The following is a 20,484-nucleotide window of genomic DNA, read 5'->3' on the forward strand; positions in this document are numbered from 1 at the left end:
TACTACTTGGCTTCTCTGTGCCTCAGTTTCTTTGTCATCTAAAAATACCTCTTGAACAATTTTGTGAATTAGTTGAGAAAATGTAAAGTACATATAGTAAGTGGCCAATAAATGTTAGCTTCTGTCAAAAATGATGGCTGGCATTACAGTGGGAACAGCAGTTTTACAAACATTTTTTTCAAGTAGCATAACTGTAGTTTGAAAAATATATTTAATATATGTTTACTTTTGATGAACTAATCACTTTGCGATCTCAAAAGAAACATAAAAATGGAAAATAAGAGAAAATTAGAAAAATAAGCAGTCTCCAGATACATGGAGTTGAAGGGTGTGGTTATATTAAAACATATGATAGTTTGACTGCATTTGTATTCATCTTCCTACAGTGAAACTTCTGGTAAGAACAGAAACATGTTTTTTTGCAAAAAGCATTTGCTGATCCCATTGATAGTGCATACATGGAGATCACAGGTGCATTTTAGAATGGGTATTTAAATGTGGGATTACTATTATGAATTGTCTACTTTTTGTAGTAATTTATATGAGGAATATTGAGGACATTAGAGAGAACTTGGCTTTGATTATGATCTCAATCTTTTTACTGAATTATTTATTATTGCATTGTGTTAGCTATTTTGCTTCTTGATAGATCATTTTACACCACAATATTGCTGCTGCCTAAGGAAAAAAAGTCTCTTCAGCAGTCCTAATGACCTCTAAAAAGGGTAATTTGATTCTTAAGATAGGATTTTAAAAATAAAGATTTTATTTATTTGTTTATTTGTTTATTTATTCATAAGAGACCCATGGAGAGAGGCAGAGACACAGGCTGAGGGAGAAGCAGGCTCTCTGTGGGGAGCCCAATGCGGGACTCGATCCCAGGACCCCGAGATCATGACCTGAGTTGAAGGCAGACACTCAAGCACTGAGCCACCCAGATGCCCCTCTTAAAATTTTGATTTGACGTGGTAGTTAAATTTTCTCTGTGATACTGAGGTAATTTTTTTTTCTCTCACAGAATCATAGATATTGAGTGCAAACTTGTTTTTCACCTTTTGTATAGCTTGAAGATTTCTTCCAGAAATTGTTTCTCTAGCATTTATTTAACTTTGTCCTTAATTGTTGTATCCTAATTTGTTATCTATTGTTTATATGCTTGTTCTTTAAAATTGGCATTTTTGAAAATAACCTAATGTGTCTCTCTTTTCTTTTCTTTTCCTTTTTTTTTTTTTTTTTTTTGAGGACTATCAGTACCAGGTCATAGTAGTTTTAAGCAGATAGGCGAGACTCACTGAAAGGGAACAATCCAGATGGCTAAAGCAGCATACAGATTTGGTGGGTGTGGATGGGTAAAAGCTGCCTTTTGACTTCTGGCCAAGCAAGAGGGACACAAGCAAGATGAAAAGAAGGAGTTGAAAAGTTAAATACCTGAAGAAATGTCAGATAATGTAAATGAATGAGGCAGGTCAGATGGCAGCTGTGGCCTGCTGGAGAGTCCTCCCTTAGATTTAGTCATTTGTTGCTGTATGGGGGATATGGACCCAGATTTTCATGTAAAATCTTATGTTTACATGTTGGTAAGTCACCTTCCCCTCAATATGTTGCAGGCTAACTTTGGATAACAGGGTACCAGTTTGTGATTACATCTAGAAGGAGACTGTTGGGATGCCTGGGTGGCTCAGCAGTTGGGCATCTGCCTTCGGCCCAGGGCGTAATCCTGGAGACCCAGGATCGAGTCCCACATCGGGCTCCCTGCATGGAGCCTGCTTCTCCCTCTGCCTGTGTCTCTGCCCCACACCCTTTGTGTCTCTCATGAATAAATAAATAAAATCTTTAAAAAATATATAGAAGGAGACTGTTTTCAGATTTATATTAATTATGATCCGACACTGTGGGTAATTTTATACCAGCAAACTCTGGGAGAAAAAAAAAATGAATGAATGAAAGAAAAGCCTTCCCTAGGTCTTCCATCTGATTTTCTAATACATCATTACTTACTGGCTTCTCTATAAAATATTGAGATTTATTTAGGGGAATATGAGCTATATATTTAAAATCTTTTAGTTTAATTACCTGTAGCAGTCTGTCTGTATTTTCATACAGTTCTAATTACCTGTTTCTGTTTAGTTGGGAGTTTTATAATTTATCAAATTTATTTTTGATACATTAGTGAATAGGAGTACCCATCTATTATATATAGTGTCTTCCCTGTTTAAGGTTCTTGATGATAGTTGTCTCTCTATCAGTTGATAGTTGTAATAGTGATGATTTTTTTTCTTAAGCCAGTGTGTGTGTTTTTTTCTTAAGCTTTTCCCTTCTAATTAAAAAAAATTTTTTAACATAAACTCTAAACCCAATGTGTGGGCTCAGACTCAGTACCCCAAGATCAAGAGCCTCATACTCTACCACTGAGCCAGCCAGGCATCCCTGCTTGTGTGTTTCTGAGTTTATTAAATAATTTTTTCCAACTTTGTATTGTGATCTTTCAAAAAAATACAGAAAAAGCAAAGAATAGTAAAATGACCATCATACTCCCACTGTCTACATACAGCTGTTAATATTTTGCCATATTTTATAGCTGATTTATTCACTTAATGATTCAAAAATGAGTTGTAGATTTGTTGCTTTGCTACTATAAACTTGAGTATGCCTCTCCTAAATAAAATCCATAATCACAATGTCATCTTATAAATGTGTGTGTGTATACAGTTCATGTTATTTATGTTCTGGAAAGTGTATGCTCGGGATATACTCATGAATTTAAAAAAACAAAACAAAACAAAATCTGCTCTTTTTTTTTTATTATTTGCAAAAGCAGAAGCAAAAGCTGCTTTGGAGCTGGGTCGTAGCAGATAGAATCTTTATTGCTACTACCCCTAGACAATATCCATATAAGTGCCTTCAAAAACAGGACTTGTCTTTCACAAGGCTTACAGAGATAAGACTATTCTGGTTGAGATGAAACTTTTTCCTAAAACTCCTAGCCTTAAGCTACAGGCAGTGTCTTTATTAGGCTGGGGGATCAGATGCTAACGGGAATAATTCCTTCTATTTCAGTCTCCAGGTAAATGACTGGGATATGTACCCCAGGGAGAGGTCAGGTTTTATAGAATTTTAGTAGGAGGTCTGGATATTTGGTCATTTGTTGATATGTACCCATGACTCATTTTTAGTAACATGATATATATCCTACAAAGAAAATGGAAAACCTAATGCTTGAATAACCTAACCTAAAAATTTTCAAAATTTTAATGGAATGTCCCTTCTGTTTAGCAAGTTATTACATATGAATGTCAATAATGTTTTTCTGCTTTGTCTGTCTGCTCTCTAAAAAAGGAGTTCAACGGGATGCCTGTGTGGCTCAGGGCATGATCCTGGAGTCCCGGGATCAAGTCCGACATCAGGCTTCCTGCATGGAGCCTGCTTCTCCCTCTGCCTATGTCTGTCATGAGTAAATAAATACAATCTTTAAAAAAAGGAATTCAAAAGTGGATTTTGTGTCACTGTTAAGAGTTTATTATTAGATTTCCCAGTTTCACCCTAGAGCTGTTATTTTTTAAAATCTCCAATTTAATTATGCTTTGTGCTTTCTGTGGAAGATTTCTGGTTTTACATTTGCCTTCCTTGTAAAATTTGTTCTTTTTCTCTATTACAGACTTTTTTCTTAGGTATATTGACTGAAGTTTAAAGAGAAGAATTGTGACCAGCTAGGAGAATTTTCTGCAAGGAATGGAATTAGCTCATAGCTTACTGCTGAATGAAGAAGCATACAATCAACTAGGTGAAGTTCAGAAGGCAGAGTTTATTTTCGATTGGTTGAGATATTTGGAGAAGCTCTTGCTAGCAACGAGCAAGGTGGGTAAAATTGCAAAAACTTTTTTTAAGTGCCAGATAACATTTAGGTCCTTTGGTTTGCTTATCTCGTTCTGTTCAGAATAAACCAAATTAGCTTTCAAATGCTAGGCCTTATTAAGAGTTTATAATGAAATATTACAAGAAGTTTGTGCTTTCAAAAAGTAGGAAAAAGGGGGTGCCTGGGTTGCTCAGTCGGTTATGTGTCTACCTTTGGCTCAGGTTATGATCCCAGGGTCCTGGAATCAAGCCCCATGTTGAGTGTCCCTGTACAGTGGGGATCCTGTTTCTCTATCTCCTCACTTGTGCTCTCTCCCTGTCTCTCTCTCTCTCTCTCTCTCTCAGATAAATAAATAAAGGATTAAAAAAATTTTTTAAAGCAGGAAGAAATCAGCCAATATTTTTTATATTACTTTTAAAAATGTATAAAAATATAAACTATAAACCACATTCTATTAGATTTCATTTTCATTATCTTCTTCACTTTCATATGCATTGAAGCCCTTGTGTAATATGTTGCTAAATATCGTAATGGAAGTTTTGCTTTTAAAAAGTTCTGAGCTTTTCATGGAGAATTTTTTTTTTTTTTTAAAGATTTTACTTATTTATTCATGAGAGACACAGAAAAGAAAGGCAGAGACATAGGTAGAGGGAGAAGCAGGCTCCATACAGGAAGCCCAATGCAGGGACTTTATCCGGGGCCTGGGCTGAAGGCAGGTGCTAAACCGCTAAGCCGCCCAGGTGTCCCTTTAGGGAGAATTTGAATTTAAAAGTCTTTTAGTAAACATATTCACTCTTAAGCTTATGAAATAGTTTCCAAAAAAAGAAAACAAATCACTCATACTTTTTACCTACGTTTAGCAGTTAACATTTTACCATATTTGATTGATTTATTATTATTTTTTTAAATTTTTATTTATTTATGATAGTCAGAGAGAGAGAGAGAGAGGCAGAGACACAGGCAGAGGGAGAAGTAGGCTCCATGCACCGGGAGGCCGACGTGGGATTCGATCCTGGGTCTCCAGGTTCGCGCCCTGGGCCAAAGGCAGGCGCTAAACCGCTGCGCCACCCAGGGATCCCGATTGACTGATTTATTGAGCCATATGAAGTGATATTGCACCTAGATACTTCCATGTATGTCTCCTACTAAAAGTGAAGATATTTTCCTCCATAATAACAATACCATAGGTCATGCAAAAGTGGTACAAAGACACTACTCATGGACATTTGGAATTTAACAAGACAAAAATCCATATACTAACAAGTACTTCATTGTGGAAGCTTATGCCTTAATGAGCACCTGAATACTGTTACTATTGTAATGATATTGTGTATTCCTTTTTTCAGAAAATAAAATAGAGTAACGTTGCTGGCATTTAGATGTATAAGCTTGCAAAAAGAAAATTGCACTAAACTCAGAAAAAGATCTGAGTAACAGAATCATTCATCATAAGGTTGACTCATGATGGATTATAGATTGCTGTTGTTTTTTTTTTAAGATTTTATTTTATTTTATTTATTCATAAGAGACACAGGCAGAGGGAAAAACAGGCTTGCTGCAGGGAGCCCAATGCAGAGTTCGATCCTGGGACCCTGGGATTATGCCCTGAGCCGAAGGCAGATGCTCAACCACTGAGCCACCCAGGCACCTCGGTTACTGCTTATTTATACAGATATATAACAAAGAACCTCCAGTTAAAATACAAATTTGCTCTACCTTTCAACAGAAGAAAGATACAGAAGAAATAGAAGCCTTGTGTTTCTTCACAGAGACTGGTATATTGTGGCCCAGAGATTATTTTTTGAAGCTCTCCACAGGGCAAAAAACTACCTTATGTCGTTGTAATGACTATACCACCAACTTATTTGTAATTTTTAGTCAAAATGAATGCATTTTTCTGGAGTTTTTAATTCTTAAAAAACTATTAAAGAAACATTGTATTAGAAGATTACATGTAATTATGTTGACTTTGAATTGTATTTTTGTTACTTCCTTTCTAGAGTGATGTAAAGGAGAAACAGAAGGCTCTTGTTGAACAGCTCCTGTCTTTGTTGAACAGCTCTCCAGGGCCTCCTACCCGCAAACTCCTTGCTAAGAATCTAGGCGTTCTTTATAGTATCGGGGACACATTCTCTGTTTACGAGACAATCGATAAATGTAATGATCTTATTCGTAGCAAGGATGATTCTCCAAGTTATCTTCCCACGAAACTGTAAGTTGAACTAAAGAGATACAGACTTCTAGTTATAAAAGCAAGTAAGTCAAGGGGATGAAAAGTACAGCATAGGGAATATCGCCAGTAATATTGTAATCATATTGTTTAGTGACAAATGATAACTACACTAACTGTAGTGAGCAGTTTTTAATGTTTATAATTGTCAAATCACTATGTTGTACACCTGAAACAAATATATGTCTTCTATTAAAACATATTTTAAAGATACATACAAAAAGAATCTTAGTTGAGTGTTTAACAAAAAGATATTTTGAATGCTTCACATTTTGGGTGTTCTTTTAACTTCCTAGTTCTCAGTAGTAAAAATTAATAATAAATACCATATAGAAAAATACTCTTCTGAGCTCCTAAAAAGAATAGCTTATTTACTTTCTCCATAGGATTCTGTTCATTATTTCATCTGTTATTTTAGAGAGAGTAGTTTTCCATAAATGTATGGTTCCACAATAGTAATTTTACAGAAATTTTTGTTGATCTAATTTTTAGCTTACAACAATGTATTTTACCATGAAGTTTTCAGACTTCAGATTTGAAAAGGACATTATTTCCTGTTTTTCTTATCTTGTATCTTTAAGATTATCTTTGACTAATATATGAAGGTCAGTTTTATGAAAAATTAGTTTGTAAAGTTTGAGGGAATGGAGGTTTCGATTACTTAAAAATACATTTTTTCTCCTTACTGTTCTTGAAAGTGTAATTATTTGATATTCATGTAAGCATCATGCCTTAGTATTTAACAATAGAATAGAATATGGGCAGTTTTATCCTTTAAAATTAAATAGTCAACTTTACATGGGCTGAGATTTTTTTATTGCTGTTTTTTCACTCATGACTAATATCTAATTTAAATGTTTCAGGGCTGCCGTGGTATGTTTGGGTTCCTTATACAAGAAGTTGGGTAGAATACTGGTTAACACCTTTACTGATACAGTGGGGAATATCCTTAAAGCTATGAAGAGTGCAGAGGTGAGTAAGCACAAGTTCATCCAAAGAATAAAAAGATAAACTGTAATTTTTATTACATACAAAAAAGAATAAAAAGATAGTATTTTACAGGTTTTATGGTTCCTTGAGCCAGTGAAAGTGTTTTGCCTATGGTAAGGTACATGGGTATGTATATAAATATATCCATAGATAAAATATTTCTAGGAGAGGCACATATGTATTTTGTATATTAAATCTTTATTAGAAAATCAATAATGTAATTTGTGATTTTAGGTAAATCCAAATAGGCAAAAGCTAAGGTATTTCTCTGGTAGACCTATCCCTGCTGCTTCCTCTCACATCACCTTTTCCCCTAATACTAGTACTACATCAGTTGCTTGTCCACAATGATTCAGATACATAGTTGATAACTATTTGGGTGCCTGATGGATGGATTAGTATTCCGCCAGCATCAGAGAGGAGTAAGGAATATAACCAGGTTGGGGAAAAGCATGGAGAATATAAGTATGACCAGGATCTGGTTGACCTTTTGGTTGCCAGGGGAATATATTCTCAACCTTAGCCTTATTGATTTGTGATCATTAACCACTGTGGAATACTCTTTGTTTTTGTAATTGTCTCTTTATTTGACTTCTAAGATAGTCATATCTTGCCAACTAGTTTCACCAATCATTTTTGAAATTAAAGCATTTGTATGTTTGTTTATCAAAAATTTTTAAATCTGTGGTCGCTCCCTAATATTTAAGGATCACTCAGGGCAGCTCGGGTGGCTCAGCGGTTTAGCGCCTGCCTTCAGCCCAGGGCCTGATCCTGGAGACCTGGGATCAAGTCCCACATCGGGCTCCCTGCATGGAGCCTGCTTTTCCCTCTGCCTGTGTCTTTGCCTCTCTCTCTGTGTCTCTCATGAATAAATAAATAAAATCTTTAAAAAGAAAAAAAAGGATCACTCAGCACCTTTAAATATAAAAACAAAATACCAGTTCTTGTTGTAATCTTACCTAGAAAAGAAGTCTAGAAGACAGCTCTGAGATAATTTGTAAAAGAGAACTCATGCAGTGGAGAGGAGCAGAGAGGGAGGGAGAGAGAAACTTCAAGCAAACTCCACGCTGGGCAAGGAGCCCCACTCAGGGCTTAATCTCAAGACTCTCAGATCACGACCTGAGCCAAAACCAGGAGATGGGTGCCCAACTGGCTATACCACCCAGGCACCCCACCTTCTTTTTAATGTACCGGGGTAAAAAATTTGAAAGTTCAGATATAAAACATGCTAAATTTTGAGAAGAATGTAACTGATTTGGGGTGCCTGGCTGGCTCAGTGAGTAGAACATGCAGCTCTTGGTTGTGGATTTAAGACCTATACTGGGTGTAGAGATTATATAAAAAAAATAAAATCTTTAAAAAAAATCATAGCTTATTCAAGAAGTTTAAGAAGTGAAGTCCGTAACAAAAAGAATTGGTGATTGAATCTACTCAGGAAACACTTCTAAGCAGGTTTGCTGAAAGATTGAAGAAAGTGATTCAGCAGAAGAGATTTGTTAACATCTGTAAATCTGGTATTATTCAAAAGGAAATGTTTATAAGAACTTTCATCCCTTGAGGAATGGCCACTTTGAACTGTTTTTCCACTTAACTTCGTTAGTTAAGCTATAATCTTTTTAGGCCCCATGGTTAACAGGGTTAATCTGTAGTTCTCAGAAATTTTAAAGTTATTGCTGAGGATTTTATTTCTTGCTATTTTTTATCTTTACGACTTTGTTGATCAGGGACTGCAAAATGTTGAAGGTAACAAAGGGATCCTAACTTTGATTCACACCCTTCAGTAACAGACAACATAAAGTTGGGATAAAAAGTTCAGAAGTTTCAACAAAGGATCCAATTTGTTATGTCACCTATAGTTAGTGTTATGCTCCTCTGGACAAAGATAAATTAATAATATTAATTTATCTATGAAAATCATACTTGATACTGATCTTTGTCTTCACCTAGCTTTAGTTATCTTTAGTGGCCTTGACTTCCTGGGATATAGAAATCAGCTAGGGCATTTACTAAAATATCAGTAATATATAAGCAGCTACTATTTTTTGAGTATCTACTGTGTGCCGGGCACTGTGGTGAAAGTTTTCCCCATAAGGCCTTTTTACTTTTCTCACACTAGCTCTAAGAGGTTCATCTTATTCTCATTTTATAGCTGGAGAAATAACTGCAAATAACATTATTATTATTATTATTATTATTATTATTATTATTTCACACAGATGCTAAGGTCAGAGGCAGATTTGGTCCCAGACTTTTATCCTCTGAGTTAAACTACTTGGCCCAATAAATAATGAAATATTAAATGGCTGTAAAGTCTGTTGAGCATGTACTATATGTTAGGCATTGTTCTAAGCATTTTACATGCAGTAATTTGTTTGGTCTTCACAACAACCTATGAGGTAAATATGTCCATTTAACAGATAAACAATTTTGCCCAAGGTCACCTAGCTAAGTGGCAGTCCCTGAACTCTTACTGTGTTACTTCATTAATAGCAACTGTATATTGAATGCTTAACAACATGCAAGCTTTGTGTTAGGACTTTTCATGTAATTTCATTTAATCTTCACATCAACTCTTTGTATTGTGTTAAAATATAATATGTACACATAACACTTTTCAATTAGTAAACACTTCATAAAATAATAGCTGTTAAAGTTTCCTGATGTCAGATGGGTTGGTTAGTGTGTACAGATATCAAAAATTTCAGTAATATATAAGAGAAATTTTGATGCTTAATGCTACTTTTCACGGTTAATTTTTTTTCTATATAAATTTTTCCTTTTTGGTAGTCTCAAGGGCGATATGAGATTATGCTGAGTCTGCAAAATATATTGAATGGACTAGGAGCTGCTGCTACACCTTGCCACAGGGATGTTTATAAAGCTGCTAAATCCTGCTTAACAGATAGATCCATGGCTGTTCGTTGTGCTGCTGCAAAGGTAAAATGGTCTAATAAGCAGAATTTCTCAAAATATATATAAAGAAAATTAAATTAGTTTATCCCTGTGAAAACACTGTTAACAGCTACATGACCTTCAAGCTACAACCTTGGTAGTCAGCTGGGGCTCTCTTATTGTAGCATATAAAGAAACTGAGGTCCAGAGAATTAAATGAATTTCCCAAGGTTCTCCAAGTAGTTCACAACACATTGTTGAAGGGTGGGGGATTTAGGTTACTAAACTCTAAGTATTCTTTTTACTCTACTATGCTTCCTCTCTATAGTTTTGTAAACTAAAATTTACATGTAAAGTTTGTGTTATTTCAAAGTGATTTGTTTTGATCATGTTGCCCTTTTTTTTAAGTCTAGGATTTAGATTTTGATATTTTAATTTCTTTTTAATATGCATTTTTTGCAAGCTAGGAAACAATCAAAATAAGGCAGTTTAGTCCTCTATGGATAGAGTGATCTTGTCTTATGATCTTCAGCAGAATGATCATGGCTTCCTAATACAGTTGGTTAGATAATACAGTAAAGTTGTTTACGTTATAATTATTGTCACAGTTGCTCGTAGCCAACAAATTGGTTCAAAGACATTTTTCTTAGCCTACTGAGTTAGAATGGGTTCTCTTCCCACCCTCTGCTGACATGTTGTTTTATGTAGTATAGTTTTTATGACTATTTGTAAGTATTCATTTGTTGTCCCTGCAGTCATTGTTTAGATACTTTGGATTTGTATTCTTTTGTTAGATCTTGATAATTTCTATGACTTCTGTGGATCTGAACCTGACATTTAAATTTTGTTTTTCATTAATGTCTGTTTTTTCAATTAAATAGTGTCTCCTTGAACTTCAAAAAGAGGCCATCTTTATGTGGAGTACAGACCTGGATAGTGTGGCCACACTGTGTTTTAAGTCCTTTGAAGGTTCCAATTATGATGTGCGGATTTCAGTTTCAAAACTACTAGGCACAGTGTTGGCTAGAGCTATAATTTCTAAACATCCAGGAGCAGGTAAATTTATATAATTATTTTCAAAAGTTTATTGCAATTTTTTCCCATTTGGTTTAAACAAACATAATGTAGAATTACTACTACCCATTATTAATTTTGAGAAGAGGCGGGATATCTTATAAATCAATTTTAGTTTGTAAATATTGCTATAGGTCCCAAGATTTCATTTTCAAACAATTCCAGAAAAATTTGAGGAAAAAAATAAACTCTTGAAGAAATATACTTTATTCAGTTATCTTCCTTTATATTATGGCCTTTATTTTTAAAGTAAATTGTTCATTGTTACGCAATAATAGATATGATCTAAATTTTAATTCTTTTTTAAGTAAATGGATTTGATTACCTATATTTGGCTTGCCATTTTCTAGGTTGATATAAGGGAACAGTGATGTAAATAATTCCAAACAACAGATATTTGAAGTGCACTGTACTAGGACAATTTGCTTTGTTTTACTTTTTTTTTTAAAAAAAATATTTATTTATTTATTCATGAGAGAGACAGAGAAGAGGGGAGAGACATAGGCAGAGGGAGAAAAAGGCTCTTTGCAGGACCCGGATGTGGGACTCAATCCCAGATGCCAGGATCATGACCCGAGCAAAAGGCAGCCACCCAACTCCTGAGCCACCTAGATAATCCCATCTTTGTCTTACTTTTTATATATATACTTCCAGGCAGTGAGCAAGGATGGGATATTTCTTTTTCTTTTTAAAATATTTTATTTATTTATTTATGAAAGACATAGAGAGAGGGAGAGGCAGAGACACAGGCAGAGGGGGAAGCAGGCTCCATGCAGGGAGCCCGATGCAGGACTCTATCCCAGGACCCCAGGATCACGCCCTGGACCAAATGCAGGCACTAAACCACGGAGCCACCCAGGGATCATGGATGGGATATTTCTGAAAACAAGAGAGTCTGCCTAGATTTAATCAACAGAGTATATAAAACATTGATGAATAACTGAAAACTTGCTTTATCATTCTATCTCCAAAGAATAAACAATCTCACAACAAATGAAAATGTGACTCTTCTATAGAACCTTGCTCCTCAAACATCTGCACACAGGAAAACTAGCATCACCTGTGAGTTTGTAAGAAATGCAGAAACCCAGGCCCCACACAACTTACTAAATCAAAATTCTCATTTGAACAAGATTTCCAGATGATTCATATGCACATTAGTTTGAAAAGCATTGCTTGAAAAATTATTTATAGTTATATAAAGGGAAACATTTTTTTTCCTAAAGCTAGTGTTTTTAACCAATGATGGGAGAGGACAGGAAGTACAGCATATCATAGTCACCTGGGAAACATTAACAAATTTACAGTCCTCTCATTCTTCAATTGAGATTGTAAATAAAATTTATAATAAGAAGTTTTTATTTTTATTGTTTTTCTAATCTTGTAATTCAGTAAGACTTTCTTATTTATTGAGGCTGGGAGGAAGGTAAATGGGGAATAGGAAGAAGTCATCAAAAAAACCTAAACTAGAAAAAAAAAAAAGTTGTTCAGAACACTTAGGAGATGAATCTTAAGCCATCTAAGAAATTAACATTAGAAGACATGTTTAATCAAGTCCTTTTTAAAATGTGAATTGCCCATTTCTATAAATGTATCATTACCACTAGCAGACAGTTGCAGGAAAAACCAGCAAAAAGTAGAATTGCATAAGAGTTATGAATAAATATTTATATGCTTCTATGGTAGCACTAAAATAATACTGGTGTTTTTGTAATCAAATTAAGCAAAGTGAAGAATCAGCTTCAACCACAGTAAAAATCCTTGGCCTAATCTTTTGTTAGATATTGTCATCTTGCATCTCTGAATTCTAGGTTGCAAGTAATTGAGTTATTTTTGTACAACTAAAAAGTGACCTAGATACCATAATAGATTTTTTTAAGGTAGGGGACTAATGCTTTAACAATTTAGAAAAATAAATGCAGTGGAGGTTTGTACACTCAACCACAATATGCAAAGATTATGAAGTACAAATCTGAAATGATTTTCCTAGTAAAACTAACAGGTTTCAAACAGGTGGTCAGTTATTCCAAGGCACTTAAGGTAGGGATTGTGTATGACATTTTCCTATGATTAGAACAAGTTGCTGGGAATTTATGTGATCTTTTAATATATATAATTTAATACTTACGTTCTCTCACCTGCTCAAGGACATTGGTTTAGGAAGTTTCCCCTCTCTTTTTTTTTTTGTTGTGTTTTTTTTTTGTTGTTGTTGTTGTTGTTTTAAGTTTCCCCTCTCTTATGCCAGCTTTTCCCTCTGTATTGGATTATTACATACAAAAACGTGCTTTTGTTTTCTCCTGTCTTTAAAAAAATTTTATTTATTTATTTTGAGAGAGCAAGTGCACCAGTGCACAAGCAGGAGGAGCAGAGGGAGAGGGAGAGAGAATATGAAGCACACTTCATGCTGAGTGTGGAGCCCAACATGAGGCTCGATCTCAACCCTGAGATTGTGACCATAGCAGAAACCAAGAGTTGATTGCTTAACCAACTGCACCCCCCAGGCACCACTGTTGCTCCTATCATAAAAAAATATAACAAAACCTGTGTCTTACTTCCCAGCCAGTTGGAGCTCCATTTCTCTTCCTTTTGCAACAAAATTCCTCAGAAGAGTTCTTGATAGTGTATTTAATTTATCTCCTGCCATCTTTCAAAACCACTTCAGTTAGGATTTCCCCCCATTCACTCCACCAAAACTGGTTTTGTTAAGGTCACCAAAGACCTCCAAGTTCATTCATTCAGTCAGTAAATAAATACTTGTTTAAGCAAATAATACTTGGTTGAGATCTTTTTTGAGCATATGTTTATACTCAGCCACACTAAAGCCAGTGGGCAGTTTTCTGTTGTCTCCCTTGACTTTTCAGCAGCATTTAACTCAGCTGATACTCTTCCTTGTTTTTTTTTCACCTGCATTATGGGACTTCAGTCTCTCTTGGCTTTCCCTCTTCCTCACTAGAAATTCCTGTTTTGTCTTCTTTGTTGATTCCTTATCTTTTTATTGAAGAGGCCCCTTACCTAGTACTTGGTCTTTTGCAGTGTGTGTGTGCTCATCCTCGTGGTGATCTTATTCAGTTAATACTGTCAATATGTCAGAGATTCCTGAATATTTATCTTTAGCCTGGGCACCAGGCTCATATCTAACTGCCCATTTGACATCTCTTTGGATGTTTATTTGATGTTTCAAATTAACTTTTCCTAAAGTGAATACCTGATCTCTCCTCCTCTAGAACATATACATACCTGTTCTACTTGCAGGCTTGCTAATCTCAGTTGATGCCAACTCTGTCCTTACAGGTGTTCAAATCCAAATTTGTAAAGTTACCCAATATTCTTATCTCTCACACTCAGTAGCTCCTCTACTGGACAATCTTAAAACATACCTAGATTTGGGATCTCTTGGAGAATTGGCTAATTATGGGGTTGGTAAAGGAGATGTCTGCAGATGACCTTAGAATACACTGTTGTGTCAAAAAAAAAAAAAATTAGGTGCTTCCGCTGGCCAACTCTTTTTTTTTTTTTTTAAGGTTTTATTTATTCATGAGAGAGAGACAGAGAGAGAGAAGCAGAGACACAGGCAGGGAGAAGCAGGCTCCACGCAGGAGCCTGATGTGGGACTTGATCCCGGGACTCCAGGATCACGCCCTAGGCCGAAGGCAGGGACTAAACTGCTGAGCCACCCAGGGATCCCCTGGCCAACTCTTTGAAGTTAATTCCACTGGTCAAACCTGGGACAGTATTAGAAGCAAAATTCATAATGACAGAAATGCATTATAACCTATTAAATAAAAAAAATTTGTGAATGCATACTGAAAACAAGTAAAGGAGAAGAGAAAGCTTTTTTACAGTGGAATGCCAACCAATAAACATAGAAGGAATGATTATTAGATAATGACCTTTTGCAGTCATAGTAATAATTTTTGCTGGTAAGAATCCTCAGTGCATTGTTGGATGAAAGCTTGATGGGTTACAGCATATTTATTCTATCTTAAATATCACCATACAGGTTGCAGAGTAATTACAAAAGGAAAGTTCATATTCTACAGTGGACAAACCTGGCAAACTTTATTCAGGTGTTCAAAAGTCTTTTTTTTTTTTTATAGTTTAGATTTTTTTCTTGTTTATTCATGAGAGAGAGAGAGAGAGAGAGAGAGAGAGAGAGAGAAAGGCAGAGACACGGGCAGGCTCCATGCAGGGAGCCCGACGTGGGACTTAATCCAGGGTCTCCAGGATCACACCCTGGGCTGAAGGCGGCGCTAAACCACTGGGCCACCAGAGCTGCCCATATTCAAAGGTCTTAACACTAGTATAGGGACAGACGACAGCAAGCATGACAGTGCATTTTGCTATTACACATTGAGAAGGCTTATAGCATTATTTACGTAGTTCTGCCAAAAATTCTGAGGAAATACTAGACAAACTCAAAATGAGTTCTGTTCTACAAAATAACTAGCCATACGCAAATTCTTCAGAATGAAAGGTGACAAGGAGAATATGGTGAGTCTAGGTGAAGGTGAAATTTATTTTACTATTTTTTTTTTAAGATTTTATTTATTTATTCATAGACACAGAGAAAGAGAGGCAGAGACACAGACAGAGGGAGAAGCAGGCTCCATGCAGGGAGCCCGATGTGGGACTCGATCCTGGGTCTCCAGGATCACGCCCTGGGCCAAAGGCAGGCACTAAACCACTGAGCTACCCAGGTGTCCCTCTCTCCCCGTCCGCCCCCCCCCCCATGTTCTTGAATAACTTTTTAGGTTTTGCATTGCTTTAATCATTATCTAGCATACCTTATACTTAGTTGTTTATTATTCTTTCCTTCTTAGAATTTATGATCCACGAGGGCATGGATTTTATACTGTTCACTGATATAAATCTATGCCAACATAGATTTTCTTTTTTTTTTTTCAACATAGATTTTCATTTGCTTCAGATGGTTATTTCTTTTTTAGGCTAAACGGTAGACTTTTTGGTCATAACTTAGAGTAATGGAAATTTATTTCTCTACTGTATATGACTTGAGCCAATAATGAGAGTCAGAGTTTGTGACCCTCATTGTTTAGAAGAATGAAAGGGAGAGAGAGCGCGAGAGCGTGTGAGTATGTGTGTGTGTGTGTGTGTGTGTGTGTGTGTGTGTGTGTTAAAGAGATCTTGTTCCCTAGATATTCACAGGGAGAAACTCAGCTGTGTCCCAACTGCAGACAAACTTGAAGACAAACATTCGGCTCTAACTAATAATCTCTTTAATTATGGTAGCCTAAGGCCCAACTGCTGTTTAATAATATTTAGCTTTTGATTTTTTCAGAGACTGAGGATATAACAGAAGTTGTGCTTGCAGTTGAGAATTTTAAAAAACAGACATGGCGGTTACTTTATATAAATTTCATTAAGAGTTATAGAGCATTTGGAGATACAGAATTATGATTTTGGCATTTTTAGTATTTAAAAAGAGTTTTTAAAGCATTTTATAGCATTTTCATTTGTAGAGAACAAGGGCAGTTTATGTTTTTTGTTTTAGAAGATGGTTAGCCTTCTAACTTCTTTGTGGAAAAGAGGGCAATAAGGCATAATCCCAAAGTGGCTTAGTCTTTAAGATGTCATTAGCATGATACTTCAGAGTCTTATGATTTGACCTCGTATAATTTTTTGTATGTTAACTGTGTAATGTCCTGTCAATTTTGCATTTTGTTTGGATTTTTAGTTTATTTTTGTTTCTATTAACATGTTTACCAAGATCATGCAAATCAAGGTCATGCATTAAAATTTGAGTCTGTAAAGTACAAATCATATGTTTTATTTTGTTCTTTGTTATAGCAGTCTCACGTCAAAGCATTCGCAGAGTATCTCTGGAGGAAGTTCTGGAATTACTAGGAACAGGGTTTCTACGTGGAAGTTCAGGATTTCTTCGAGCCAGTGGAGATATGCTGAAAGGAACCAGTTCAGTCAGTAGGGATGTTCGAGTTGGAGTTACTCAGGTTAGAGTCACAAATGAGTATCTATGTGCAATGCTCACTGGCCTCTAATAAGAATTTTAGTATCTAAATACTCCAGGCATAAGTGATAACTGTGCAGGGTCATCGCTTCTGCTCTCATATTTATAAAATAGAGATGGTAAGGCTACTTTTTGAAAGCTAGATTACAAGTAAGAGAACATTAGTTACCTAAAAGCCAATATTCACAATGTGTTCAGTTCCTAATGGAAATTTTTGTTTATTTCATTTGAAATACAACATTTATCTGTTTCTAGGCCTTGTGCTTTCATGTGTCTTGCAGTTTAACATGTTTCCCATTGTGCTTTTGTGTGCCTGTACAGTTTAGATTTAAGATACGTGTTAGGTACATATTACTCAGTATGGGAAATGTTGTATTTCCATTTTAAATGGTTTCAACTCCTAAGTAAAGATCATAGCATATAATCTAAGCTAAATCTGGGAAAAGTATCTTAGAATAAAATAACACAGAGGTCTCTATTTTCTAAATGCCATTGTGGTTCAAAGCAAATGTATATATATATATATATATATATTTTTTTTTTTTTTGCAAATGTATATTTTTAAAAATTCACATATGTCAGTGTTTTATACAATATACAGAAACTGGATTTTTTGAAAATGTAAGATGTCCCAATGTAATTGTAAACTATTTCTACAAGAACAGATTACATAAGGAAACTACTGTCTTTGTATTTTTGGAGTGAGATCAACCATTAACATTCATTAAAATAGAGAAGTGATTCATCATTGTAGTTTCCTTTCACATTTCTAGAACTAAATTCCCTTAGAGTTATGGTATTGGAATTTATTTAATTCTTACAATGTGCTCATGTTTGATTTGGGTTTTTTTGTTTAGAATATTAAAGAGCTTGAATCCTTTGTTCAGAGGAGCCATAGACACATTCTCTATATTAGCTGGCCATGCTGATTATCCTGAAACTTTGTACAGTCTGACCAAAATAAAAATGCAGCACAAATGAAATCCCAGTTATAAGACTGTGTACTTTAGTTTGGGCTTTAATAAACAGGCAAAAAAATAATATCTTTACATAGCTAAAGCAGCTATAAATGAGAAAAGAAGAAACAAATTTTATATATTTTGTAAAAGAGAAAATCTACAGAATTGAAATTATTTCATTTTGAAGATAAAACTCTTTTCTCTTTTAGGCTTATGTGGTATTTGTTTCAACATTAGGAGGAACATGGCTAGAGAAAAATTTTGCTACCTTTCTTTCTCATATCCTAAGCCTTGTGTCACAGTCGCACCCCAAAGCCACCCAAACTCAGACTGATGCTGTCTGCGGTCGCCGCTGTGTTTCATTTATCCTTCGAGCTACTATAGGAGGTCTTCTTGGAGAAAAGGCTCAAATTGCTGCTGCCAAGGATATTTGCCAGGCTATCTGGAAGTTAAAGAAAGTTGTGGGTATGTATCTACTAAGACATTCTGTTTTAACAATGCTAGAGGAATTGTCCTTTAGGAAAAACTAGACTGGTATATATTACTATATTAATACAAAAAAACCACTTTTGTAATATATGTCAGTTGTTTTAGGGTAAAGTTGTCAATATGTCAATGAGATAAATTATCTAACATATAACTGTGGTATATTTATACAAGTCTTAAAGGCTAGTGATATTAATTCCACAGATTCATAATTTTCCTCTTGATGTTGATACAGTGTTTTTGAAATAATCAGTTAATCTCAGGGGTGTCTGGGTAGCACATTCAGTTAACTGTCTGACTCTTGATTTTGGCTCAGGTCATGATCTCAGGGTTGTGAAATCAACCCCCAAGTCAGGCTTCTAGCTGGGCTGGGTGTGGAGCCTGCTTAAGTTTCTCTTTCCCTCTCTGTCTCTTCCCCCCCCCCCTTACAAAAAAAGAAAAAAACAATCAGTTCATCCCAGTTCCTGTACTATTTTAAGTCCACTCTCTGTATCTTGTATATCAATAAAATTGGAATATTTTTTAGTTTTCCATGCATTCTCTCTTTAGTGCCACTTATATTAGTAATTAAGGGATCAGGTAGCTTGAACTAAATTGGTTATATTAGTTCAATTCTTACTCAATTGATGCAAGTCCCTATTTTAATATTTCAGTTAAGTACCTTAAGGGTTTCATGTATATATAGAGAGGAGGTATTAATTTTTACCTTTATATTTTCTCTGCTTCCAACACCCACCACCCCCATAACATATTTTAATAAAACAATGATGTGTAGTTAATTCTTACGCTTCTGTCAGATGCTGTGATGAATGACGGTAATATGGAAATCCGGCTTGGCTCCACAGATGTGACAGCCAGCCAGCATATGCTGGTGTGTGCTTTACAAGAACTTGGAAATCTCATATACAGTCTTGGCACCACAGCTGCACCTTTACTGCAGGATTCAAGTGCAGGTATCTTTGGTTTGTGGACTTGTCTGAATTTCTTGTTTTTACTTTTATTCTAGACACCTTTTTCTGAGGAAAACAGTCTCTAGAGCTCATTTACTACAGATTCCACTACTGATTTGTTACAGAGGTTTTATCAAATAATAATCGAGGTTATTAAAAATATGTATATATTTGAGTTTTTTCTTTTATAATTAAAGGTTATTCACAAAATCACCCTTTACTCCTCCATTTCTGGAGATATTTAAGATAACACGGAAAGAAAAAAAAGCAAACTTGAACTCCTGTGTCTCATCTGCAGTGAAAACATTAGTTTCTATATGATACAAGTAATTCACTTCTTCAGAAGTTCTTCCATGTAGTCTCCATTTTCTTTCTCTTGGAAGATTAATCACTTTGAGAGATAATTCACATACCAAAAAGTTCACCCTTTTGACATATACAATTCAGTGGTTTGTATATATTCACAGAGTTGTTCGATTACCACCACTAATTCCTAAATGTTTTCATCATCCTAAGAAGTCCTATACCCATTAGTGATCCTTCACCCCTTCCCTTCCCTTCCCCCAGCTCCTGATAACCACTAATCTATTTACTGTCTCTATCAATTTACCTGTTCTGGACGTTTCATATGAATGGAATCATACATTGTGTGTCTTATTTAACCATTTAAAAAATCATTTTTGATGGTTTTTGTCCTTGAACTGTGATACATATTTATTGCTGACCAAAGCTTACATTATATTTGATTTGTAAGCTCTTTATCCCATATAATTTAGCAGTCAACATAAACTGTTACATATTTTGATGAAGTTGAATGTTGCATTACAGCAAATGTAGACTTTTATCCTTAATGACAGTGGTATTCACTGTATTCATAATTGTCTAGTAGACCATTGAGTACCTAGCAAAGCCTCAATTTTGTTTAACATTTTGTTCTCAGGTAAGAGTGATATGGTACACAGGAAGCATTATAATTATGTAGATAAATGTACCAAAATAAATATTTTAGAAAGAGGAGGATGGAGCATAGTGTGACTTTCTTTTTAAGGTGTTTTTGTATTGAT

At 35.2% G+C, this 20,484-nt stretch overlaps 1 protein-coding gene across 4 annotated transcripts in view; it reads left to right on the top strand.

The window, feature by feature from the left end:
- The window catches only part of HEATR5A (HEAT repeat containing 5A), a 109,787-nt gene that overhangs the window by 11,107 nt on the left and 78,196 nt on the right, over positions 1-20,484 (top strand). For 3 of the 4 annotated variants that reach the window (XM_055309209.1, XM_055309211.1, XM_055309212.1), the window contains exons 2-9: positions 3,656-3,855; positions 5,854-6,065; positions 6,947-7,055; positions 9,861-10,010; positions 10,847-11,021; positions 16,848-17,008; positions 18,194-18,449; positions 19,268-19,423. In XM_055309209.1, coding sequence (XP_055165184.1) covers positions 3,730-3,855; positions 5,854-6,065; positions 6,947-7,055; positions 9,861-10,010; positions 10,847-11,021; positions 16,848-17,008; positions 18,194-18,449; positions 19,268-19,423 — 1,345 coding nt within the window. In that variant the 5' untranslated portion in view covers positions 3,656-3,729. The remainder of the gene's footprint in view (positions 1-3,655; positions 3,856-5,853; positions 6,066-6,946; positions 7,056-9,860; positions 10,011-10,846; positions 11,022-16,847; positions 17,009-18,193; positions 18,450-19,267; positions 19,424-20,484) is intronic. The other variant, XM_055309210.1, reaches the window with a different exon arrangement.

This window comes from Nyctereutes procyonoides, unplaced genomic scaffold, assembly GCF_905146905.1.
Source record: "Nyctereutes procyonoides isolate TBG_1078 unplaced genomic scaffold, NYPRO_anot_genome, whole genome shotgun sequence".
Classification (NCBI taxonomy): Eukaryota; Metazoa; Chordata; class Mammalia; order Carnivora; family Canidae; genus Nyctereutes; species Nyctereutes procyonoides.